This window comes from Corvus hawaiiensis, chromosome Z (genome assembly GCF_020740725.1).
Source record: "Corvus hawaiiensis isolate bCorHaw1 chromosome Z, bCorHaw1.pri.cur, whole genome shotgun sequence".
Lineage (NCBI taxonomy): Eukaryota > Metazoa > Chordata > Aves > Passeriformes > Corvidae > Corvus > Corvus hawaiiensis.
Window position 1 is genome coordinate 14,691,430 of NC_063255.1, and position 26,221 is coordinate 14,717,650.

Genomic DNA, 26,221 nt, shown 5'->3' on the forward strand with positions numbered 1-26,221 from the left:
GAAGCAGTCTTCAGATGTAGCTGTCTCCTGTTGATGTCTGTTGCTAAAACCATTGGGGAAGGATGAGGGGAACAGAACAGGGACTGTTCAGTTATTCCTAAATTTATCCTCTCTGCCCCTTCCTATTCTGCCAGCAGACACCATTTCTTACCAGTTTTCAAGACTCCTTCTTTGTCATTTATACTAATATAGCCTATGCTGTATGTGTGAAATGTATCTCTACAAAGCTGGGAAATACAGAGCTCTTCTGTCTTTTTATGTTTGTTTTAGCTTGGATCAGCTGCTCATCTCAAGCTTGGACCAGCAAAAACTGCAGTCTGTTTTGTCAGTGGTAGTACCAAAATGTGATGTTGCTGCTATGCTCCAAGAAGTCAAAGCACAAGTAAAGGTAAGTACCACAAGATAAAACTGGATTATTGGTGGATTTTTGAGGGTTTTCTTAAGGGTCAATAAAATCTTCTCCAAACTGTTTGAGGGCTCCTCCAGTAGTCCCGTGGCAGGCTATTACTATCAACTGCAGTTGATGTTAATTTTACTAATGCTGGCTTTTGAATGCCTGCTATAAGCCTGTAATAATTTTGAATGGCTTTTTGTATAATAAAGTTCAAAAGCAGTTTTGAGTCATAATAAATATACCTATTTTAAGTGGAAAAGTATTCTTCCATCTGGGCTCCCCGGTAACTGCACATCAGAATTTAGCTTTCCACCAGCCATCTGGATCAGACTCAGTTTCCCCACCATGCAAGGGAAGCTCTGCTCCTCTTTGTGCCTGATGCTTTCTGCTAGAAGCTGAAATCACAGAAGTTGAATTTGTTTCGTTTAATGCTGAACTTGAACACCAGAATGTGGCTGCTGAAGAGTTTATAAGAGACTCCTGTGACCTTTTTGTTCTCTTCTGTGGAAACTGGTTTTTGCATCAAGATAACCTGCTTCATTATCTAGGTGTTTGAAGAAGACTTCCAAAGTGAAATGCCTGCCAGAACATTACTTCTCTGCTTTCGGTGTTTCTGTTTGTGGGATACATCCACATCCTTATTAAATCAGAACAGAAGTTGATAAAATAATGACAGTGCTGGAAGGGAAACTGCCATCTGGTCTGCATAACTGCTGGCTGAGCTGCATCTAGAGTGTTCTTGAGTTTTGTGCACAAAGATTGCAATTTCAAACATAGAACAGGCTGAGGGGGGAAAGGACCTCCCGAAAATATCCAGCTTTATCTCCTTCCAGGGCACAGCCTAGCTAAAGCATGCAAGTCTCAAAAGCTTGGTGAGCCAAGAGGGTTACCTAGGTTTACTGATAAAATTAGGATTGGATTGCACAACTGGACAGAGGTAATTAAGTTTTCTCTAAAATGTTTTGCATGGGGTCTTGGAGAGATTATTTATTTATGCCAGTTTTCAGAGTCTGAGAGCTCAAGTATTTATAAAGCTGAATGCTTTTTGGAATGCACTTCTTGTCTGCATAGTTTCTTACCCATATTTAAGCCCAGTGTGGCACATACTCTGGAAAATTTTATGCTATTCAAATGGTGGATTTTGAACGTACAATAGAACAGTTCTTCGTAGTTATCCAGTAGTTGAAAAATGAGATGGACTGCCTGATTTGGAGTGAGAGCTTCCCTGGGAAGGGTTTGTCACCATCCTTTGCTCTAAATAGTGCTGAATTTTCTGCTAGCATTTAATAAATGCTACTACTAATAATGAAAAAAGGGCACTTTATTTAGGTCTCTATGACTGATATCTTTGGCTGACAGTCTAAACAGAGGTGATTACTGGAGGCCGGTGTGTCCTTTGTGTGTACAAGTAAAGCAGTAAGCATCCATAACCAGGTCTCTACCCAATATTACGTGTGCTGGCAAGGAGCAGCTTTGAGGGCTGGGGAGGGAGAGAATGCACCTAGGGAATGGGAAGCCGGTATCCAGACTGTGTTGTTGGCTGGCTCAACACATACGATCCTTGAATAACTCTTTTAACATCTGAACTAACTCACTTTTTTTCTTTCCTTCACCAGTGTTAAGCAAATTAAGTTGAGATAATCAAGGGTTGGAAAGAGCCTGACCTCTTGAACAAAAAGGGTTGCTATAGTACTAACAGTCAAAGATAGGTATATATTTTCTTTGCCTTCACTGCACTTGGAAAGGAGCTAGCCTGGTTACTTAACTGATTTTATTATTTCAAGCCAAACATAAAGCTGTTCTGACTTGAGTACAGGTGAGCAGGGTCTTAAAACACTGTGGACAAAGATGTTCTGCCCTCACTGCTCCTCTCTCCTTGAGTGCTGATGGATCAGTGATGTGGCACAGGGTGACATCAGTTTCTGACATTGCTTCTGTATATTGCAGGGATGCCTCTAGTGTAGGAAATCTTCCACAGACACTTTTTGGCAAAAAAGATGCAGCGAAACCAAAAATTTGACTGTTGTTTCACCAAAACCACTAATGATCTGTGTCTTTCAAAACAAAAGGCAAATGCTGAGTTAATATGTTGAGTTTAGTGAACTAAGTAAATAATGCTAAATAGATTAAAGAGATTGGTTTCTAATGATTTACTATTAATTTTAGTATTGGCAGTTTCTGGAAATAACCGGTGTTAGATGGGGTCCTGGGGAAAAGCTGAGAAACCTGCTTTCTACTTCCCACATCTAATGCTCTGCCCCAGAGCTAGCTATTATGTGCCTGCTCCACCAAATTCCTTCCTACAGTTCCCCTTATACCACAAAATGTGATCTCTGTGACAGCATCAGACTTGTTGGATGCAAACCTGCACCAATCCTTTTCCTGTGCTGGATGGTCCCATTTCTGCAATGGCGCAGCTTAGTCTTGTTTAGGTCACTAACAGGTCCTTACTTTCATCTCCCAAGTGAAAGAGTTTTTTCTGCTGTCCAATCTGACCTTCCCAGGCTTCAGCAGTGTAGCCACTGCGCCTTGCAAGATTGTCCAGCACTACTGAGAAGAGGTCAATGCAACTGCCCTGCATTACATCTATGTTATCCTTTCAAGAGGAAGAAGAAATTGGATAACAAAAGTGTTAGTAATTCCCTAAATAGTACAGTGCTTTGTCCAGAAAGGTGTATGGGGATATTGCGTTTTGACTGCAAAATGTTGAACAATGCAAAACTGACTACAGCCTGTGGAAATTAGGCTGCCCAAAGTTTAATGCCATTTCACTACCCTTATTTTGACTTTGTTTTCTAGCCTCGAACTGGCTGAAGAAATCCTCCTTGTCACCTGAGTTCTCCTAGATTGCTGCTTCATTCTGTAGCATGAAGTGAAACGCATTTAACATCTCAGTTTTAATTCCTTGAGTTGCCTTTTTTCACCTGCCATAATCTGTCGGTATGGGGAATTTGTCATTTACGTGGGTGCTTGGTCTTGATTTTTGGTTTTGTGTTTCTTCTTCCCTTTCCTGTGCACCTCCATTTTTCTGCTAGAGCAAAGAAGACACATACTTTGTAGTCTTGCACAAAGAAGAAGGAGCTGGCCTGGGATTTAGTGTTGCTGGAGGAATAGACTTGGAACAGAAATCAGTCACAGTAAGTGATGGCTGCAAGTCATTTTTCTACAAAGCTCACTTTAAAGCAGGCTGGTGATTAGATCAAGTGCTCGTTTATCAAGACTCACTGCAAGTCATTCACAGTGTCTCTCAGAAGCAGCAGCTTACCATCTGCTACTGAAATCAGAATGTCTGGGAAGCGTAATTTTTATTATTGGAGATGGATAACAATTATGCTTTCAGGATTTAAAAATCTGTTACTGGATGGGATGGGCTAGATCTAAATCCTATGCATTTAAATAAAATTCTGCATGCAGCTGCAGTGCACACAGCCTTTTAGGGGAGACTTTCATTCCCAGCTCTTGAAAGGAAACTCTGTGCAGCAAAGTTTTTGAAGGATTTTTCAGATCCTGAGACTGATTGTTGCAGACCTCAGCAAATGTTGGGGAAGATGAAACAGGAAAGCCTTATAAATATGATTGCCTGACAAAAGATTTTGGGAATATGAAAACTATAAGCGACATCGAAATGAAGGCCACCTTTGAGATACCAAGTCTTAGTTACTGAACAACTGGAAAACAATGGTATGGCCAACTGAAGGTAATCCCCTCTTGATTGAGCAATACCCTCTGCTTGCAGGCAGGTCCAAGGGTCAGAGCAGACCCTACTAGCTCAGCAGAAGGGGTCCAAAGAGTAGTTTTTAGAAGTTAAGATGTAACACTCTATGGTAATATAAGAACTCTTATAGGCTGTATGTAAATGCTATAGGATTTGTATCTTGTATTAGATTGGTTAGTGAAAATTAGAATATTCAGTACAGAAGATGATTTATTGTATTGTAACCAGGACTTCACTGTTACTCTCTTACTTACCTCCTGTCCACTCTACTTACTCCCTTACCCGCTTACACTATTGCTCTCTTGGGCCTGCTCCGAGCTGAGTCTGGCAGCTCTAAGCAGTGCCCCTGTACCCACGCCCTTTGCAATAAACCGCATGTTCCAAGATCTGACTTCAGAGATCTCTCGTCTCCATCCGTCCCGACCGTCCAACCCACCCAAGCTCCTACAAGCAAACATTATGAATTTCACATCACAAGTTTGTTTTGAGTTAATAAGAACTGTGGGTGGTCAGTTAATTAGGGTTGTTGTCTGGTTAGGGATTTTTTAAGTCTTAAGGAGCATTCTGAACAAAAGATAGTGTCCTATTAAGATACTGGTGTGTAAAAAGTGACTGTTCAAAAACAGATCAGTGAGACAGAAAAATCCAAGAAAACTGGTGTCCTGTGTGATGGTTTCTTTAACACAAAATACGCATTTAAATTCTGCCCCAAAAGAGAGAGATCCATTAAATGCTGGGATTAGAAGAAGGGTATGTCCTCTGTTTTGGGGCCTGCAGAAGCCCTTGCAGGAATCTTCTGGGTTTTTCTTTTAGAGAAGACCAGAAGAATTAAAGTATTTTATATTAAACTGTCATTAAGTTAGAATATGGTCAAAGTCTAGAGAGCAGGCCTCTACTTCTCTCACTGGAGAAGTTGTTCCCTGTCTTTGGCCCAAACAGTGGCAGCTCTGAGCAAGAGGAAGGCTCAACAGTGTCCCACCCAGAGAGTTCCTTACAGAGTTCCTTACCTAGAGACCGAGACTCTACCTAAAAAATAAGCTCTCTCAGACTGAGGAGCTGATGAAGTCCTTTTCCTGAGTTCTGTTAGCCATGAGACCAGAAGAATGTCTGTTCCTGCTCTTTCCTGATGCTTTTTGTTCAGTGGGTGTAAAGGGATCTTATTAATGTTATTGACCTACTGGGATTCTGGGTCCCAGGTATATTTAGGGTTGCCACTGAGTACTGAGCTGCTTAGATGGGCTGTTATATCCATACTTGGATGCAGAAATAGAAATGCCTAGTGAGCTTCAAGGTACTGAGGAGCTGAGCAACTGAGGGAAGGCAGCAGATTTTTTTGGACATGACCCCTGTATTCCACTTGCATTTGCATGCCTAGATCTGTTACTGAGGCTGTTATTCCAGCTTTGAATGCCTGCTTAGACTGGCTGGAAATTTATCTCCATGAATCTGTGGGTTGTAGCAGGTGCCCATCTCAGTGTGGCCCTACAATGAGATGGAGCAGGAGCCAAAAGGTTTCTAGTGCCTTGCTGTTGGTCTGGGTATTAGGATAAATTCCTAAAGATAATGCCATGCAGAATTGTGTCCACGGATTTGCTGCCTTGAACATTTGCTTGGCAGACCCAGTACTGTCTCCATGGGAAACCATATTCTGGCTGCTAAAATTAGAGTGCCTAGTAGGCAAGTCCTTAAATACTGGATCTTGAGTCTTTTAGTCAGTTCCTTTTTGTAAATGACACACATCTAAACTTGCTGAAAGTTTTCTCAAAGTTTAATCCACCCTGAATAGAGTATTTTTTTTCTCTAGAAAAATGCATTTCAAGTCGCTAAATCATCCCTTTCCATCCATTCACATGATATTTGATCAGCCAGATTGAGGCAAACAATTAAATACTTGTACAGCTGCAGTAAGTCAGAGCCTTTCTGTGCACAGATGTTTAGAAATGTGCATTTGAAAACAGCACAGGATGCATGTCCCAGTCAGTGGGAACTGGGGGAGTAGGTGTCACACACCGCAGCGTTCTTGGTGGTTGCTGTGGCACAGACATGGATTTGACCTCTGTGTCACTTGAAATATGTTAATTGAAGGCCTTTGAGGAGTTTAGTGAAAGCATAAGTGATTGTGATATTACATTCCTTAGCTGTTTTTCTTATCTTTGGCTTAGAAATGACCATGCAATAACGCCATCTTTTCCTCTGAACTCCCCCATCCCCAAATGCAGCTCTGTCTCATCACTTTGAGGGTGTTCACTGGAGCAGATGCTATGTGCTCAATATCCAGGCAGTGGACACTGGCTGCAAATGTTAGTAAAGCGTCTGTGTTCACCTTGGCCTGTAGAATGCTTTGTGTGGTCATGAGATTAAAATACCCTTGTTAAAACCTTTCTTTTAGGTCCACAGAGTGTTTTCAAAGGGAGTGGCATCTCAAGAAGGGACTATCCATCGAGGAGATCTTGTTCTGTCAATCAATGGCAAATCTCTGGCAAGCTCAGTCCATGGGGATGTCCTGAATACTCTTCATCACGCAAGGCTGTACAAATATGCAGTTGTTGTCATCCACAAGGAAAAAGACAAAACAAACAATTCCTCCAGACTTGAGATATCAGCTACTGGCAGAAAATGTGTGGGGTCTGGAAAGGATGTTTCCATGGAAATAGGAGCAGGTATGATCTTTGTCCAAGAACAGTTGGAAGAATTCCTTTGCAGAGCAGACTGAAGGGAAAAATATCCATGTGTTTTAGATTAAAAGCGTCTGTGCCTTATGTGATTGAAGGGAGAAAATGAAATTACCTTTAAATTTTATTTGTTCTTTTTGGAACCTAAATACAGTTTGGGGTTTTGTTGTTTGGGGGTTTTTTTTTTTTAATTATTGTAACTAGGCACAAACTTAGAAGACTTAATTTAGGGCCGAATCCAATTTCTACTTAGGTAAGTGGTTCCGCGTATTCTTCCAATCCAGGACAAACTCCTTTTAAGTAATAACAGTAGTCAATGCAAGAAAGAAAACAACCAGAAATTATTTTAAAAATTAAAAAAAATCAAAACCCCATGCCCTGCAATTTGTTATGCATAGGAACTGAGCTTGTTCTCTGTGAAAGCAGATTTCATACTGTTTCTACTAGAAACATAGAAAAAATTATTTTTATATTGCAGTAAATGGAAGTAAGTCATATTGAACTCAGCCATCCTGTAGGAAAGCAGGGATAAATGGTTTAAGTGGCAATGTATCAGTGGAATATTAAGTTCCTGTTCAGGAACAAGACAGCATTTTGGTGTAAAGGCTGCACCTGGGGTCTTAGGAAGAGATCTCTGAAATTTTTTTGTAGATTTAAGACCCAGACTTCTTCAGCACCTGTCTGGATGGTGCTGCTTGGGAGCAGGGGATGACCTGCTCCAGAGCTGCACTGCTGCAGGGTCCTGGGGAGGGAGTGGGCCACAGTTACAAGCTTTCTGCTGAGAGAGTTGGCAAGGGTTTGTCCTGCCCTCCAGGGCAGCACCAGGCACTCAGCTCTGTCCACCCCAAAACCAGGACACGGAGCTGCCACTTAGTTATTTTTAATCTGTTGGCTGAAGTCATTACTGTTCTCACAGGGTTTTATGTTCTGTAGCAGTTTCTATTGTTTTATGCTTACACTGAGTTTTATGATATGACTTTGTAACACAGCTTAAAAAAAAAAAAGAAGAAAGCACACTGTTAATTAATGGATCAGCCTTTCTGGAATTGCTCCCGTGGATATAATCTGTATAATTACTTCAGAATCCCTCTCTGCCCTAAACTCCCTACATCCTGCACCCTGACAAATGCAGAATGTCTGCTGGGTCCAGGCACTAGGGGGCAACATGATCTCATAAACAAAATAGTGTTGGGTTATTCAGAACCTCTTTCCACCTTTCCAGGCAAAGGACATCTCCAGATGTTTTAGATAACGTTTAAACTTGTCTGAGATAACAGTAGCAGTAATTTGTGATAATGCAGACTGTATAATTATTACATCACACTAAGCAAAGAGGATCCTGTTTTCCAAAACTGCAGATTTATTTCCTCTTAAGCAAAATTGTATCTTATTTCAGCTACAGCAATATTGCATTTCAGAAATATCTGCTATGTAGGAGGCATGGTGCAACTACAGTTAATTATAATTAAATACATAGATAGGAAACTAGAAACAATTTTTCACCCTAGTAAGTGATTACAGATTTTTGCTTAAGAGAATGGAATATGTTTGCTTAATGAAACATTTCATTCATTCCTGTTACTTAAAAAGATGTAGCTCATTGAATAAGCAAAGGGAACAAATGAAAGGAAAATAAATGCTCTCCACTCCCTATTTTTGTAATTTTTCAGTTATTTTGTTGATGTTTAGAGCATTTGCTAAACTTGCTAGCTATAATTTTGCCCAAAAAAAAGATGCCTTGGCAGGTTTTGTTGAACATGTAAACTGAAAATATCTCTGTGTGTAAATGCATTTTGTGCTGTCTCCCATTCGCAGCTACAGTAGAATGCATTCACTTCTGAGAAGCTTGGTGGCCTGTTCTAGTCTGAGTAACTGAACTCTGAATTGTCTTGTCAGTGCAGCAAAAGCAAAAACCAACCAAATACAACTTGCAATTTACTGTTGTCTGCATAACAAGATGCTGTGTACGTTCAATTGCAGATCCAAACCTGGATATGAATGATGTCATCTGCGTTGAATTATTGAAAACCTCTGCTGGCTTGGGATTCAGTCTCGATGGTGGAAAAGCTTCCATTGCTGGAGATAAGCCCTTGCTTGTAAAAAGGATATTTAAAGGTACTACATGCATGCAGTGGATGTTATCCCAGTTTTCCTTTTGTCTGTGCAAAGTACAGATATTTCAATTACTGTACTCAGCGGTTTTTTTTGAAGCAAGGGTGGGTTTTGTGGCTCTCATTTATTACCACTTACTAGGCCAAAGTGGTCATTAAAAGAAAAAACGCTCCTGGGAATGGCTAGGGATTGCATCTGCTAGTAAATGTTTGTGGAGCAATCTGCTTTACTAAGCATGGCTCTGTCCACTCTTCTAGACATTAGACTACAGCAGCAGTCATCTATATAGTGGTCTGAGACATTCATGCCTTATCCAGTTCTCTTTCCTAAGAAATACATAGTGCATATAACCAGTGTGGTAATCAAGCACCGCCCTGCATTATGTCCAATTGTGAATTTTACCATATTTTTGTCTTTTTTTTTTTTTTAATATTAACATTAGTTTTTGCTAAGAATATGAGGTATTTGTATTCAAAAGCTGCCAGTCTTGGGTGCTTTGTTTGTCATCAGGTAGTTAAACTTACATGAGCCATACATAGAAAGAAAACAAATCCCAGAACTACACTGTGACTTTCATATGTCATGTGTCAGTTTAGTGAAAAATAAGGCCCTTTCTGAAGGCAGCTGAAACTCTCAATGAAACTGCATGTGCACAGCATTTTTACAGAATTACCTTTCAGTAATGTGTGGTTTATTCCCTCATCAAGATAAAAAATCAAACAGGTATTTACTGAATTGCTTAGCAGTTCTTGTGTGTGTTTGTTTTTCCCCTCTTTAGAAAGTGCTTCTTTGGGTAAAGGACGTTTAATTTTTGAGCTCATTCATTTACATCCTTACATACAGCCCTTATCCCCTCGCTCTGGTGACTCGTGTTAGCTTAATTATCATTACAGAAAATATTATTTCATCAGTAGTGAAAGGTGTGCGCCTCTCTAGGAGCTTTCCGTGAATGGTGTTTGTCCAAAGTTTGCTACCAGTGTTTGGCTTGTTCATCCCAGGTTTTACAATCTACTGCATTATCTGCTTATTACCCTGCTAAAATTGAGAAAGTACATCCATCCCACATGTCACGGTTATTTTATCAACCAGATTTTCTTACAGCTACAGAGGTAACATTCAGCATATTTAATATACTTCTGTTGTTTCCTTCAAAACCAGACATCTTCTCGGAGAACAAGGCTTTATCTTGGTTAAAATAACCTTTTCTGTGAGATGCAGCCTGGGGTAGGTTGCTAGAGCTGAGCTGAACGGCTGTGATTTGTATTGAAATTGTTGCAGTTGGGAAAAAAACGGTGTATTTCATCCCAGTGGAAAGCAGATTTTTGTAGGTTCACTTTCTCTTAACACTGACTTTTACCCTTTTTTGCTTCTAGGTGGTGCTGCGGAGCAATCTGGAAACATAGAAACTGGAGATGAAATTCTTGCTGTTAGTGGGAAGTCTTTACTTGGGCTCATGCATTACGATGCCTGGAACATCATTAAATCTGTGCCAGAGGGGCCTGTTCAGTTGCTGATCAGAAAACACAGAACTGCAGTATGATGGAAGCACTACATCTAAGCACTACACACTTGCTAAGACAAACCATTTAGAACTGTCTGAAAGCTGTCTTTATTTATAAAGCCACACAGAAGTGTCTTAATGCTTTACAGAGAGGTGCTAAGAGCCTTGGAGAACCACTGAGCAAGCATGTGATGAGCTTCACAAATCTCACTTAATGATTGGGGATGAAGGAAGCCAAAAGTTAGAGACAATTTTGTATTATGTGGCAGTTTTATTAGAACTTCAAGACCTCTCCTGGGTTTGGTTTAAAGTATTTTGACTGAGATAAATAACACTGTGCCTGTCCCTGATATTTTTAGTATCTGCAGAGTGTTGGTAGTAGAAATTGTTGGTTGCCATCCTGTTGACAAGGGTGGGTTTTAGACTGTACTATATCACTTAGCTGTAATAAGTCTTAAGGACACTTCCTTAGGGTCTGGTCCTCTTTTTTTGTTGTAATAAGAGAATGTCTGGAACAATCTCACTTTATTCTTCTAAGTGCAGTTTTGCTAAAAGTGCATGACAAGAGAGTATAATTTTGCACAACTTCTATGCCTAAAATAAGAGCATTTTATTGCAAAGCTGAAAATCCTCTTAAAACTAATGAACTAACTCAGCATCCACCACACCTGAATCTACTTCTAGGTGCAATTTGTATCAGAAAGCACTTGGTGTTAATGTGGTAGAAATCTGTAAGAAAATCATGTCCAAATAATAGGTGATTGTCCAGCAAGGTGTATACTGAGTTGTTAGTTGTGATTAAAATGGGGGCGATAAAAAATTGGGGTCTGAATTTTCAAATTTAGGCTTCTAATGTTAGGCACCTTTAAAATATATATATTTTTAAAAGGGGGATAATTTCAAGTGCTGAGCACTTACAGATCCTACAGACTTCAGCGACCGCTAAGAACGTCTGCAAGTTGGGCTGCTTTTATTTGTCTTCAAGAGGTTTAAGGCCGCCCAACTTGAAAGACTCAAGCTGAAAAGTGGTGATCTAAAAATGGGGATTATAACAGATTAAATCTGAGCTGGCCATATTTGTGGTGGCTTTTAATTGGTCTTCTTTGTTTTCTCCTGTCCAGTATTTATTTTTGCTTGTGTGAGAGTGAGGATGTGTGTGGATGATGCAAGTACACCCAACTGCGTCAGGATTGGGCTGATACTGAGGGTTCTGGGTGGTGAAACTGAAAACTGTTTGTGTAGATGGGAAAAATCATGGTGTTGGGTACAGCAAAAGAGAAAGGGTTGCAATGCCACAGGAGCTTAGTTTGGATTTTCTCACCTCTACTCGCAGAAGAGGTATCAGTAGCAGGCCATGCCGCTTAGTCTGCTGTGCTGGGAGGAGAGTGTATGGGTGCAAGAGATTAGACTCTGTTATTTCTCTTCCTACATCTGGGATAGCTAAACAACATAAAATACATACAGGAGGAAATGGGCCAGTGTCCTTATCAGCTGAGAACAAGTTGTTTGTTCCACAGTGCTCAGGTCGTTCATCACATCAGGCTGGAGACTGCTTGCAGCCAACATGCCCAGGGTGAAGAGCTCTCAGCCTGGAACCAGTCCAAGTCTGAAGTGCTGCCTCTGTTTTTAGTGAGCCAAGACACTGCATAGCTGTTACAAAAAGGTCTGGGCTTGTCACTTGGCCCTACGCCAAGATCGTACTGTAGTTCAGTTTATTTACATTTATTCAGCAGTGCTTGAAGCAATTGCTTCCAGGTTAGTGGAGCACTCGCTTCGGTTCATTTCTGTGACAGCTTCATTAGACTGCAGCTCATGATGAGCAGAAGAAAATTCAGTTCTGTGAGGCAACCTGAGACCAGATGAACAGAAAAGCTGTGCAATGTTTGCCTAAAAATTAATAAATAGGTTTAATTCTTTTTCAGTGACATATTAGCATGTGAATCCAGGGAGAGATGCAGCTTTTGGTTACAGGAAAGGCAATACTGTACGTAGTCCAACAGCTCCTTTGCCTGCAGGATTTCTGCTGAAACTAATTCAGATTCAGTGCTGTGAGGTGACTGTGGAGTTGGGTCCCCTGTGAACCCAAAGCTCAGCCACTCTATCAGGACTGGTCCGTGCCTCCGGTCACCTCTGTGGTGGAAGAGGCTTCAGGAGGATGCAGCTCTTAGGGCTGGAGGACCACACTGAGATCCAGGCCTGTGATAGGATAGAAGAGGTTACCCCTGCATATTTGCTGAAAAACAGGGAGAAAATAATTTGGCAATGACAACTGAATGGTGAGGCCTTGTTCAGGAATGACCGAAATCCGACTGTAATAGAGTGTATAATAGATACATAAAATGCATGTGGAATTTAATGCAGCGTAGTGAATGCATACCTGTATACGTATAATACGTGCAAGTGCAGTACTGACTTTTTGCTACTTCAGTGTAGTAAATCACAGCTGTGTTTTAGGAAATGGCATTTTTTTCAGTCCGCAGTCTAAAATTTTGGAGGTTCCATCGCAGGGAGGCATATGTCTCCCTCACTCCTAAACCAGTGTGAGCTCAAAGGTAAAGTCTTCATTTTGTAAATTAAAGTTAATTTGAAGTGTCTTAAGATGATACGTGGTGGATATTTTCAGATGCTTATTTGCAGGTACTGTTCATTGTGAGTGATTTAGAAGGCTTTTTTTTCAGTAATCAGATACTGTTCAGTATTTTATTTTACATGCACGTAGATAAGTGTTGGCTGAGTAACAGCAAACAGAAATGGGGATTTTTGTGTGTGATTCAGTAATGGCTATAATTTAAAAGATAGGTTTAATGTTTAAAATCTGATAATAGTTACTATGAGTAGAATGATAACACTTCTCTACTAACATTAGAGCAAGCAAAAGAATTGTATTTAACCCTGATTGTTTCCATTCCTGAAAATAACTTTTTTTTTCCTTGTGAAAGAACAACATCTTCACAGATGTTGGTATGATTTCAGTAGCATTTCCTGACATCTCTCTTGGGGTGACATTCCCTGAAAAAGCTCCAGAATTTATGCAGTATGGGTGTCTGCTTTATTACAGACATGATGGGTAGACCAAGCAGATGTAGTAAGCTTTTGGTTACACACCTGGCAAAGTAAATGTTGTTTTTCTGAGAGCCTGGTTGCACTAAAATGATGGAAGGCGTTGCATTAGTTCATCAGTATTCAGTAGGATCACGACCATTTTTGGCCTTGCTGTTTGCATATCAGTCCCCATGGTGATTTCTTCACCCTGCAGGAGTGTTGGCCAAACTCTGGGAGAGCAGTGACTCCCCCAGAGACTTGGCAGCTGCATCTTAGAAGACCAAATAAGCATGATGAAATTATGCACTTCTTCACCAGGGAGCTGAAGGCATTCCAGACAAGGGGAGTTTGCTCCTAGATGGAGAAGGTTTAGTAGAGGGCTTTGGTGCATCCAGGCCTGGGGCAGCTAAAGGTGCACATCATGGATATGAGAGCAGTGAGATGCTGCTGTGAGATTCTGCAGCCTTTTGTACCTGGAAGCTCTTTCCAGCTTCTGTAGGGACTGCATCTGTATTGAAAACTCTTGAGATTAGGGAGGGAAAAACATTTGATCATTTTCTCGCAAAAAAAAATAGTAGAAGGACAGATAAGTATTAAGAAACTGTTAAGTGATATTTCCTAATGACGCCCACGTAAAATTAACCCTGGTTAATGTTCTGCAGTGGTTCTTGTCAAATTCTGAAGGAAGTGTTCCCAGATGGGAATGTTTACCTGTTTCTATGTTTAGGTTATGTAAATGTACAAGTGAAAATATTGATGAAGAGTAGACTAGCTCATGAGAAAAATGGGGATCCCACTGTAGGTAGATTTTGTGTGTTAGTCTGATACACTTATTGTATGATATTGTATATTTACACTTTTATTTATATAAATAAAACTTCTTTTAATGAAAACTGTTTAATATGCCTTGTATATTATAAAAAAGTCAGTGCAATAACATGAAATAGATTGTACATTTTTTGATTTCTGTCTCTTCTCTGTGAATCTGTATCAGCATAAACTGTTTTGCTTGGGTTTTTTAGTGATTTTGAAAATAAATGGTATCCTTAGTACTCCTCTAGATATTTAATTTTGTTATGCCAGAGTCTGTCTGGTCTACAGTTGGAACTGGCATCACAGGGACACGGATGTCAGGGAGAGCAGTCAAAGACTTTGTGTAAATGATGTCCAGGTGTGCATCTAAGGTAGAACTAAAATAGTGCACTCGTAAGAACTGCCATTCAGTGTGAAGAGGACGAAGGCATTTAAGAAGTGGTACAAGGTAATTTGTAGAACCTGCTTCGGTATCTTGGTTTTTTCTGTCCCTGTTCTAGGAAAATGTGGAGTTTTCATCAAAGCAGCAGTCTCCTGGAGCACATTGCTTATAAACTGTACCTCCTTCCCAGACCGTGTAAGGGAATGGGTTAGATGTGGAGAGAATGATTTTATACAACTATTCCTAATCTGGTATTTGTTCTAGTTTCCCACCTACTCTGTGGATAAAATTCCCTTCAAAGCCACAGTGAGCTGGTGGAACAGGCTGGGATGAAAACTCTCTGTGGGTGGAGTGGAGTTGAAGTGCAGCTCATAGTGGGAGGTGGAGACCACAGCCTCCAAACTGGGGAGGTTTGCATCAAGTGGGCCACTCTCTTAGACACAAGTCACTTCACAGTCACTGCACAGCAGGTCAAAGCAAGCCTTCCTCATGGGAAGATGAGCCAGCCGAGAAAGCTCTCCTCTCAGCTGCTCTGATGTGGGGAATGCCAGAGGTGCCCAAAATCGCGTGCTGCCTGGCAGCACACAGACACGTCAGCTGGTTACTGCGGGGAAGGCTGAGCTGGAGGAAGGGGCTGGCGGCTTTGCGTGTTTACACTGCGGGCTCATGTGCATTGCTCTGTGTTCGCCTGCTGGGTTGGGCACTTGCAGCAGCGCTCCCTCATGGCACAGGGCAGTCCTGACCTTCCCTTGGTGTACCCGTGGCACTTGTCTGGGTCTTGTGCCAGACCTGGCAAACCTCACTAGTTCCTCCTGTGCACAGTGCTGCCCAAAAAGGCCAGGTGAGGTTTTGTGCGATGGGAAGGGAGGCGTTTGCTCTCCTATGCCAGTGGTGCAGAGGACATTTCCGTCATCCCCAGGATTGTGCCCCAGAAGCCGCTGTGTGTGCTTTCGGTTTCCGTTTCTGGATGCCACGCTGCAAGGGTGCAAGCGAGCAAGTACCTCATGAGGAGGGATAAGACCACAGCTTCTGCTGACTCATCCTGTGGGAAAGGCCAGTGTGGCTGGCTCCCAGGCTGCCCTCTGGGCACGTGGACTCTTTCCCGGGCTGGAGAGGAAGAGGAGTTTTGTGGTATCCCAGTCTTGCATCTGTCTTGGGACCCTTTTTTCCCCATCCCTCTCCCTTGCACACAGCCATGATGACGAGGGGTGCTGCCGTCTGTGCTGTTGTGCAGTGAGACTGTGCAAGGCATAAAACCAGCAGAATGGGAAGGAGATGGATGAGAAGGTGTGGGATGGTGTGTGCAGTCCCCTTGCGCTTGGTTCAGCACATCTGTGCCCAGCTGGAGCCTGGCTTCTCCCCCAGGGCTGCACAGGGAAAAGGAAGAAGATGTTTTCAATCATAATTTCCTCTGCCTTTTTGCTCCCCCCTGCTGTCACCAGTGCTGGGCCAGCCCAGCTTCTCTCCTCTCTTTCACTGCGTCCCCTGTATCCATCTTCCTGTCTCTTCTTCTGATTTCTCCAACATGTGGGCTGAGGTGGGGTCAGCAGGGCTCAAACCTCCAAGCAGCATGGCTCTTGTAAGATTAGTCTTGAATATCTTTAATTGAAATCTTAATTGCCACAGTCAGTAGCTAAGAGGAATACAAAAGCAAGAAGACACAATGAAGTTAATCTGTAAATGGATTAGTACATGTGACTTCATTTATCCACCAAGACATGTGAAGTACTAGAAAATTTTTATTCTCTCAATTGTGAAAGCCTTAGGGCATGGGCAAATGAGGAATTTGAAATGTGATTCTACCTAAAAAGTTCCATTTCATTTCTCATTTTTTTACAGCTTTGCTGCTCTTCTGCTCCCTGTTGGCATCACTGAATGCTGTCTGAATAGGGTCTGTGATTCTGGTGTGTCTGTTCCTTCATCTCTGTTTCCAGGAATGTATCAAAAATGCCACTTTACCACATTTGACCAGAAGCTAAAGGTCACTGTCCCCTCGCAGGGATGCTATGAAGGAGAGCCCTTGGGGAGAGAGAAGGTTCCCACAGGCCACCCAGGAGCAGGGCGGGTGCTGGCTGGGTATAACACTCATGAACAGAGGGAGGTGATGCCACAGGGTAGCACATCACTGCAATGACAAGAGGAAGTCAAACCTTCCCAGACCACAGCCCTGGGCTGCACTTCCTGGTGCCCATGGCCATGCAGGGTCAGCCACAGAGCCAGCCATGGCTGCAGGGGGGACATGTCCACCCTGCTGCCTCTGTGCTGCCAGTCCCTGGCCCTTGACTGGTGCTGGGAGATTTTTGGTCCAGCATTTGGGTGCTTGATATTTTCCTTTCTATGCAATACTGGGTTGTGTAACTGCTTTTGCAGTACCTCCTTCCTGTGTCCAGCAGCCTCATAACAATAGATGCCTGGGGACTGAATGATCTGCACTATCTAGGACTGGTCCCCACCACTTCTGAAAAATGACGTGTTTGTTATTGTGAGGAGCATGGATGTTACCAGACTGTCTCAATCAGCCTTTAGTAAGCCTGTTTTGGACTCTGTTTATAGGGAAAGCCAGACATGACTTCCTCTTTCATGTAGCTGTGTTTATTAAAGCACTTGACCCAGCTAAAAACTTCACAAATTAATAATGACTGCAATAATTAAGTTGTTTTCCTTTTTAAAAAATCCTTCACTTTTAATGATCATATGAAGGAACCTTTGATGCAAGTATATATCATTCCCTAAAACAAGGAGTTGCCCTTCCATCCCATAGTGTGTAAAGCTGTGACCAGAAGGATATTTTCTGTCAGTCAGGGTATTTTCTGAAGTTAGTCAACACTAAACCCAGAACTTCCTGCCTTTCCACCGATAGTTCCATATGTGCAGGCCTCACCCCTCTGTGCAGCTGAATCAGTCTGATACCGTTGCCCTGAGCAAACAAGTTACCTGGTGCTGAAATTCCTTGGATTTTTCCCTACATACCAAAGCCATTTCCTTGATGCGCTATGGTGGTGCTGGGGAATGTCCAATGTCCAGCTGCTCTTGTCAGAAAACTGCCTCCCTAATTCCTGATCCTGAGCAGGGTAGACATGACTGTGGCCTCCTGCCTTTGTTGCGGCTTTGTCACATCCCTGTCAGGAGCACGAAGGAGAAGGTGGAAGCAGAATGCTGCTTGAATTTCTGCCGTGCAGTAGGGGGCTGTGATCTCAGCTAGGCCCCAGGAGCTGAGGGAGGAAGTGCCAGCATCCTAGGATTGGTCTTACTTGGTGCTGCTGAAAGTAATTGTTTTTTCAAGCTGGCCTGTCCACTACAAAAAGGTGCCTTGCCCCTTCAAGTGATGACCATGGCATGGAGGAGCTGAGCCTCTGAGCCTAGTGGTGCTCCCACCATCCTTTCATGGGCAGGAGGGAATGACACCAAAGCCACCAAAGATGAAATGGCTGAAGATGAAATAGCTGAAACTGTTTCATTTCCAGTCATTGCCATTTCATGGGATATCTCCTGTTGCTAAAGGAGTGACACCAACCTCCACGCTTTCAGAAGGCTGGTGAGAATTGCATTGCAAAGAGCCCATGCGTGAGAAGGCAGGGCAGCCTTGGTGTGGCCCGTTTGTTACGTGGGCCAGACAATGTCCTGACGCACTTGGGTGAGGACCCTTGTTTACAGCTGTAATAGCTTTTGGGACTATTGCTCACTGACGGTCCCACCATCAGACAGTCCCCTGCTTCAGGGGACACCCTGACAGACTGAAAGGCAACACATCATATCCCCAGCCCTTCCTGTCTGACCTCCTTACGCCTCCATGGATGCACATAATGCCCTCACACCCTCTTGTGTTAATGGGAAGAAAGTGATAAAAGTTAGTCCCATCTAGCAGTGTGTGCTAAAAATAATGACCAGCATATGAGACATTGTTTTTCAGTTGATTTATAAAAACATCCCATGAGGGGAAGAGGAAGGAAGTATCTCCTTGTCTGGCGCTTTGTTTGAGAAATTCCACTTGTGCATTCAGTCTCAGGTGTGAAGGCATGAGCTGGCTGAGGGGGCCAGGCTGGTTTTCACCTAGGGGACCGCAGTGCAAACATGACCCAGGGCTGCACTTGTTGTCCAGCCAGGTGCTGTGCTAAATGGAGAGCATTCCAGGGTGGCAACTCTGTCAGTTTTCTTCAACAGGTGGGTTTGTTGTGGGTTTTTGGTATCAGGTGCTTGTGGGTGAGTCAAGTGCATTCAGATTGCAATGCCATGCCCCAGTGACAGGATTTTTTTTTTCTCCTGCCCTTTAGGGAGGAGCAGGTCACAAGCATTATGCTACGTAGGTGACTGGACACCGCTCTGGAGGGCTGGAGAGAGGCCAGACTCCAGTGGGAAGCAGGTGAGAATGTCTGGATGTTTTCACAAGTCTGACGAGTCACACTAGTATGATTTGCTGCTGAAGCTTTACAAAACCAGATCTCTGTGCAGTAGCTGTGGTAGTACTTTTCACCAGGCTGATGGGCCTTCTCAGGACCACTTCACCGATGCCCTCCAAAGTAAAAATCTTCCAGGCTTCTGCTGGTGACTAAGTGGGGAAGAACAGAGAGTTGCATCTCTTTGGGTTTTTTTCTGGTTGTTAGAAACAAGAGCCTTTGGCCCGGAAGATCTTAGTCCTCCTTGCACTGGGAATATGAGCCACAGGCATGGTGCTCCCTGCCTGTGAAGCTGGGGAAAAGCAGCACAGTGAGTCAGCTGCTGATGTGCTTGGCATAGCAGGTGAGGACCTCAGGCTCTGCTCTGCACAGACACATCTTTGGGTCCCAGATTTAGGGAAGAAGAATGTGCTCTGCACTATCCCTCTGGTATTCCCCTTGTGCTAAGCAGCATCATTTCCCACTCTTCCAGAACTCCAGCTTCAAACTTTGGAGGAAGTAAAAATTTCCCTGACAAAACACTGTATCCCTTTCTGCCTGCATCTTAGACAAACCCCTAAACTTGGATGTCTGTCCTTTACTAGGGACACTCCTTTTCAAAGCTGCAGCTACTCTGGCAGAAATAATGGACCCCCAATATCACCCAAATATTCCGCCGCCAGTAATTAACAAAAAATACCAGAATAGGTGTCTCATTTCGAAGTTCAAGGTCATGGTTATGCCTCGTTCATCTTAAAGGCAGAAGTCAAAGCCTAATCTCCCAAAGCAAACCTGCTGGCACTCTACTCTTGCCCTGGTGATTTTGCCCTGCTGACATGGAAGCATGGAAGGAATTTGCATAATATAATCATACATTTACAATCCACAAAAGAAAACTCGAGTTACAGCAACCTTTGTAACTCATTTTTCTTGTAAACACTTTGTATTTATTATCTTAGCAAGAATTCAAGACATACGTGCGTGAGGCATACAGCAACACATCTGGCACACATCCAGAACAGGCCTTAAGGAAAACAAACTCACATTGATAAAGTCATAAAGTAGATCCTTCCCAGAAGCAACAAATCTAGGGTGAACATCAGCAAGTGCTTGGTCATGTACTGGCACTGACCTCTTGCATCTGTGTCTTTTTCCTGAGTTCCAGTTGAACACTACCATTCTTAACAATGCACCGAAACACCTAAAACATTGCAAAAAAAGCAAATAGTCTTTGCATTTCTAGGCAGACAAAGAGTGTGCTAACACTAAACTTGGATATCCCCATGACAATGCATTTATGAGTATACTTTTTTTTTGTAATATTCATATGTGCTACATCCTGAAGAACTGGGTGGGCTCTACAAATCCACACCTTATTTCCTGTTGAATTTCCAAGCAGCATACATTGAACAGAAGAGTTTTATTCACATACTTTTCAGCTACTAATGTGACTGCTAATGCTGAATTTTCCTGAGAGTTCCAGACAGGCATGGTCATTTTTCAGTGTCCTTGATGAAGATTCCACCAACTGCAGGACATACAATAGCAACCCTTCTTATGAAGCTGGAGCTGCCTTTGATGAAGTTTAGCCTGGGAGCTGGTGTTCTGCTGATCTGAAACTCTTTGCATTTACTTTTTAGTACCTGAAAAACTGACCTATGTACATGTCAGCCAAACACACTGCTATGCAGTACTAAGATAAATAACAACTATTCTTGAAATATTGTGTTCTCCCTGAAAAGGTACTAGCTAGCTTAGAGGGGAAGGGAACCATGCATGTGGCTCAAGCCAACAGCAAAGCTCCCGGTAAAACCACTGGGATGGATGGGGTTAAGTCTTCCATGTGGAAAGAAGGGAAAGTCAGTCAGCTTCTGCTCAGTGACAGAAGTCAGTGTCAATATGTAAATCCCCTACACGGTTGGTTGTGAGAGTGACCAGAGTTACGTAATGATAATTTTGCAAAGGCAGATTAAGAAGAGATAACAGAAAAATAAACTATAAATACCAACAGGAATCCACCACAAGAAAGGAGAAGACAAAATTTGAATAGACACAAATAACAGAAAGTGTAACTATACAGTCTTATAAAATGCAAATGTATTTATAGACAAGTTAAGAGAAGGAACTCTGACCAGTGACCCTAGAGGTAGCTATGAAACAGGATCAGCTTCAGTCCTTTTTTTGCTATCTTGGACCCAGGAAAAATACTGTTTAGGATGGAGCCTGACATGAATTGACTAGTAGAGTTACTGTTTGCCTTGACTGCAACCAACATGTTTAATTCAGGTCCTCTGAAGCCAGCCAAGGTAATATCCCCTCAGTGAGATGGGTTACACCCATGTAACTCCTCAGTGGTGATGATGCATCACCATCCACTGGATGTGCTGCAGCAGCTTCACCATTCTGGAACTGAAATGAGGAGGCCACGAAATGAAATGGAAATAAAGTACAAGGGAAGAACCTCTGCCTGTAAGTATAATTTAGCAATCATAAGGCTACTTTCTTGTACCGCTGTAACACTCAATTCTATTGATATTATTTCTTCAAAGAGAGGTAGTTGCTTTCTTTGAATAAATAACATTCTCAACAAAACTTGAGATTCGACTTTAAGATCTACTTCTATTGAAGCTATTTTGTTACTTATAAAGACACAGCAGAACTGTACCGTTATCAAGAAATTCTTTGTAATATTGAAAGAATCCTTCCACCACAATTATCTCAATATCTGTGTTTGTGTAATATATATTCAGATATATATCTTATATAATGCTAAAATATGCTTCCCTCTCTGAAGCATGATTTATTTCCTTTATCATCAGAAAATATTATAGGTTTTTTTCGTTTATATACCTTTTTATATTGAGTTTTGTCATGTTTTGAACATTTTTTCGTACTGTGTTTTGAGACTAAACAAACAGCTTTCGATTAATAGTTCTGTTAAATACTCATGACATACACTAGCGGTGCACGCGTTTATATTTTACGTATACATACTATATATATATATATATAAACTTATACTATATATTTATATAGGCTAGAACTATGCAACACTGTGTTAATTCATAGAATTACAACTTTTAGTCTGCAAAGCAACATCCTGCAACAAAGAACTTTTCAATAAAGATAGTGGTTTACTTTAATAAATTTTACGTCCCGCCACCAGATCGCTGTCCAGCAGGATCCATGCTTTAGAAAAGAGGAGCAGTCAAAAATCCAGCAACTGGCTTTTCCTGTGTGGTATGTGATCCCAAGTTCCAACACACTGACACTTTTTTTGGCTTCATCCAGGAGGTGGCCCGAACTCCTTGGTGAAACAGGGTTATGGGACATGAGGACCAGAGGGTGACTGGGGTAACCGCGTTCCTGAAAGTCTTCTCAGACCATGGTGAAGGGCAAGTTCAGCCTTGCCCCAAATCTCCCCATGTCACCGGCTTGCCCTAAGTCACTGCTGCACGGTTGAGAGGCTCTGCCCGTCGTTATCTTTATTTCCCACCTGGCATTCATACGCCAATATTGCTGTAACATTCTTCAGACAAATCATGTGATAGCCATCCTCCAGCGGCTACGGGCAGCTCAATACAATGCAACCAGATTTGAGGTTTCTTCATCTCCCACTGTCTGTGGAGCCTCTTCTTCCAAACCCACAAAGCCAAGATCCTCCTCCGTTCCCCTCGCCGTGTCCGTGGGCAGCCCACGTTCCGGGGCAGAACAACTTGGCGAGCAGGTTCAGGATCCTCTGCCGCAGGTCCCACCTGTCGCCGATGCGGGCCAGCTCCAGGGCGCACTCCTCCGCCGCCGCCTCGCGCCCTGCGGAAACGCGTGTGGTTATCGCTTTCATGAGATCCTCATGTACTGCGGTGCTACGGTACTACGGTACTACGGTACTTCAATATTTTACTTTTTCCTCAACGTGAAGCACACCCCATCCCGCACCGTTTCTCCCCGCCACTCGCTGGGGGCAGCAGCTGCATCGCTCCCGCCTCCACACGGGCGCCCGCAGCCGCGCCGGGCGCTCCCCCCATCGCGCGCTGCTGGAGCCGGCCAGCAGCGCCCGGGCGCAGCACGGTGTGTCCCTCTTCCGTCCCTTCCCGTCCCGTCTCCCCCGTTCCTTCACCCTCCGGTACCTGCAGGAGCGGCAGGAGGCGCGGCTTTGCGCAGGGTCCGACCAGGCATCCTCGCGGCGGCGGGGCCCGGCTCGGCGGGGCACGGAGCTGCGGGGCACGGAGCGCCCAGGATCGGCTCGGCGGGGCACGGAGCTGCGGGGCACGGAGCGCCCAGGATCGGCTCGGCGGGGCACGGAGCTGCGGGGCACGGAGCGCCCAGGATCGGCTCGGCGGGGCACTGGGCTGCGGGGCACGGAGCGCCCAGGCTCGGTTCGGCGGGGCACAGAGCGCCCAGGTTCGGCTCGGCTCGGCTCGGCACGGAGCGCTCAGGGCGCTCTCGCGTCGGTGGCAGCAGCGCTCTGCCGGCACGGAGGCGGAGCGCGGCGCTAAAAGGCGGCTGCCGGCCGGCGGGGGTTTCCCCGTTCCTGACGTAGCGAAAAGGCGCGGGGATCCCGCCCCCCGCGGCCGGCGGGCAGGCGGTGGCGTGCCCGGGCGACGCGGAGCCCCGGCCGGGAAGCGCCTGCGCTGCCGGCGCGGAAAGGGCTGGAGGGATGCGGTGTGTGGGGCAGGAGGAGATGGGAGGATGGGCTGTGCTTGTGGTGGTGGTGGTCCAGGAGAGGTGGACAGGGTTTCGATCATGCTGAGGAAGAAGAAGTGGAGGGGTGGCGAGTGCTTGGGCAAGCAGAAGAAAGGGATAGGGTGTGTTATTATCACAGAAGCATAGAATAGTTTGATTTGGAAGGCACCTCTTGAAGGTCGTCTAGACCAGCCACTTTTTTTTGCTGGTTGTAGCCACAAAGACAGAAAGATCTTAAACTAGATTAGCTTGCTCTAAGTCCCACCCAACCTGACCTTGGATGTTTCCCAGGATGGAACATCCACCACCTCTCTGGGCAACCTGTGCCAGTATTTCGCCATACAAATAAAAAGCTTCTTCCTTATAGCTAATCTAATTAATGCACCTTTAGTTTAAATCATTCCCTTTGTCCTGTTGCAAAAGGCCCCTCTAAAAAGTCTGTCCCAATCTTTCTTATAGGCCCATTCAGGTACTGGAAGGCTGGAGCCTCCTTTCACCAGGCCGAGCAACCCCAATTCTCTAAACCTTCTTTCTATTCAAGGTGACCTTGCCCTCAAACCAGCCCTGGGCAACTTGGGGCCACCATCCCACTGCTGGTTCTTCCCTGTGGCAGTGTAATGCCTGCTCAGCATGGCTCTGGCTGACACATGCCAGGGCACACTTACCTGTGCTTGCTGTAATTTTAGACAGTGCTTTTTGCAAGAAACAAGAGCTGGAACAAAGTCACGCTCATGTTTTTGTGATTGTTGCACAATGTTGGGAGAGTTGCCAGTGATAAATGGATCCCTCCTCTGCCTCCTGTCTCAGAGAGAGTTGATACTTCATGTTGTGACACATGGCATGGACTTCTGCTTTTAGGGGAAAATGAAAACTGCTTGATGTAAAGAAAACGCAGATGGGTCAGACATAACAACAAACTGACTTGTGTCTGAAAGTCACTAAATTACTACCTCTCCCATCAAAACACAACTTAAGATGTCATAGTGTAATACAGACCCACAAGAGCATGTTGAGAAGCTCCATTCTATGGGGTAGGAGCCTCTGAAATTAAGTGTCTGGAAATGCTGGTGACTTTGAAGTTCCATTAAAAGGGGAATCACTCACCGGCTCAGTGCAGATACCCTTTTCCCTGCTATGTCCCAGAATGATGGCATGCTTAAACACGGCTGATTTCTCTCACTGTGTAGGAAACCTCAGCCCCGTCGGTGCCCGACAGGAGGCAGCTGGGACAGTGGTGCTGCAGGGCTGGCATGTAGGAGGGGCAGTGGTGCCAGCTCACGGACAGGGCATTTCTCAGAGCAAGATGGCTAAATGAAAGTTATAGCTGGATGAGGCTTTTGCAAGGCCATTCCCAAAACAGTGGACCGCCTCTCTCAGCACCACACAGCACACCCTGCCAGATTGTGACCTCATGTCAGAGCAGCTTAGGTTGGCCACAGAGAAGTTTCTCACGTTTTTGAGAATGTATTGCCTTTGTCTCTCAGCTGGTATATAACCTATATGGCATGTAGGCTTATTTCCTTGACCTGATGTGTTTAGGGTCTCTTTGGCTGTATGAATGTGCCTGTTAGTAACTCAGCCCGGTTCAGGCAGGGCTGGCCTTTGACAGTCATTCCTGTTACATAAGAAACTGTTTCTTCAAAACAAGTTTGTTGGGTTTTAGGTGGTGGGAAGGCAGGTAAACAGGTCAGGAGGATGTCTGCATGACACGTCATCCCTTGGGGCAGAGGTGTGGTGGTCTGCAGCATGTGATGCCCAGGGCTGCATCTCACACCACAGTCTGACAGCTGCTCCACAAATCATGGCAGCCTCTCCAGAACGTCAGCACAGGGGGATGGAGCCCTTACTGAGACCCCCACATGACCCTCCTGCCCCACTCAGTACTCAGCAGTGCCCAGTGCAGGGAAAGTGCCCACAAACTCAAGCTATGAGGTCACACTGGTCTCTTGAGCTGCTGGCACATGTGTGTGACTTTGCTCATTTGTTTTGCATGTTTGGACAGAGCCAGGTATAGCCTGTGGCTTGTTCTGCTTTGTGAATCTGCAGACAGATCAAATACATGGGCAAATTATTTAAATTACTTTTCCTCCAGCGAGGCCAAAACCAAATTAACCTCAATCCTGTCCTGCTCAGCAACACTTCCTCACCCTGAAGGCAGATAAGCTTTAAAGGCAGCTTTTCGCTATACCCCTGCAGTCACACAAAGAGATGGGCCCTTCTTTTGGGCGTACGTGGAAGAGACTTTCCTATCAGGACAGCTGGGCACAAACCAGTGGGATAGTCAAGTTGAGGGCATTCATTTATTTTCTTTGTTTTATTTTAAAATAGTGATAAAGGTAATAAAAATCGGGTAATAGGTAATAAAGGATACAAGGTAACAAAAAAGGATAAAAGGTAATAAAAAGCATGCAAAATGGGTTAATAGACCAGCCTGTGAGCCTGAGTACCTGAAGTGCTCGTCTCCCCCTTGCTGCAGTCAGAGCCATGTATCTGAGTGCAGTGGTGTAACACAGGGAGACCCACTTCTGTTTAGA

At 44.0% G+C, this 26,221-nt stretch overlaps 2 protein-coding genes across 8 annotated transcripts in view; one reads left to right on the forward strand and one right to left on the reverse strand.

Annotated features, from left to right (window-relative positions):
• Positions 1–14,488, forward strand: part of PDZD2 (PDZ domain containing 2) — a 140,030-nt gene extending 125,542 nt beyond the window's left edge. For 6 of the 7 annotated variants that reach the window (XM_048290806.1, XM_048290804.1, XM_048290807.1 and 3 more), the window contains 5 exons: positions 271–388; positions 3,430–3,531; positions 6,499–6,769; positions 8,756–8,896; positions 10,267–14,488. In XM_048290806.1, coding sequence (XP_048146763.1) covers positions 271–388; positions 3,430–3,531; positions 6,499–6,769; positions 8,756–8,896; positions 10,267–10,433 — 799 coding nt within the window. In that variant the 3' untranslated portion in view covers positions 10,434–14,488. The remainder of the gene's footprint in view (positions 1–270; positions 389–3,429; positions 3,532–6,498; positions 6,770–8,755; positions 8,897–10,266) is intronic. The other variant, XM_048290805.1, reaches the window with a different exon arrangement.
• A 5,440-nt stretch (positions 14,489–19,928) lies between these two features.
• On the reverse strand, positions 19,929–24,939 carry LOC125319777 (predicted GPI-anchored protein 58). The gene is made up of 3 exons (XM_048291336.1): positions 24,868–24,939; positions 23,132–23,750; positions 19,929–22,814 (listed from the first exon to the last, which is right to left on the reverse strand). The coding sequence occupies exons 1-3, from the start codon at positions 24,937–24,939 to the stop codon at positions 22,612–22,614; spliced, it is 894 nt and encodes a 297-aa protein (XP_048147293.1). The 3' UTR covers positions 19,929–22,611.
• Between the last annotated feature and the right edge of the window lie 1,282 nt (positions 24,940–26,221).

Bases quoted from the DNA above. Each gene is read 5' to 3' on its own strand.
- LOC125319777 (XM_048291336.1), bottom strand. From the start codon at position 24,939: ATGCCAGCCCTGCAGCACCACTGTCCCAGCTGCCTCCTGTCGGGCACC. The intron at 23,751-24,867 runs GTGAGAGAAATC...CTTCTTCCTCAG, and splicing joins GGGCTGAGGTTTCCTACACA to CATGATCGAAACCCTGTCCA. The intron at 22,815-23,131 runs GTACCGGAGGGT...GCGTTTCCGCAG, and splicing joins GCCTCCTGCCGCTCCTGCAG to GGCGCGAGGCGGCGGCGGAG.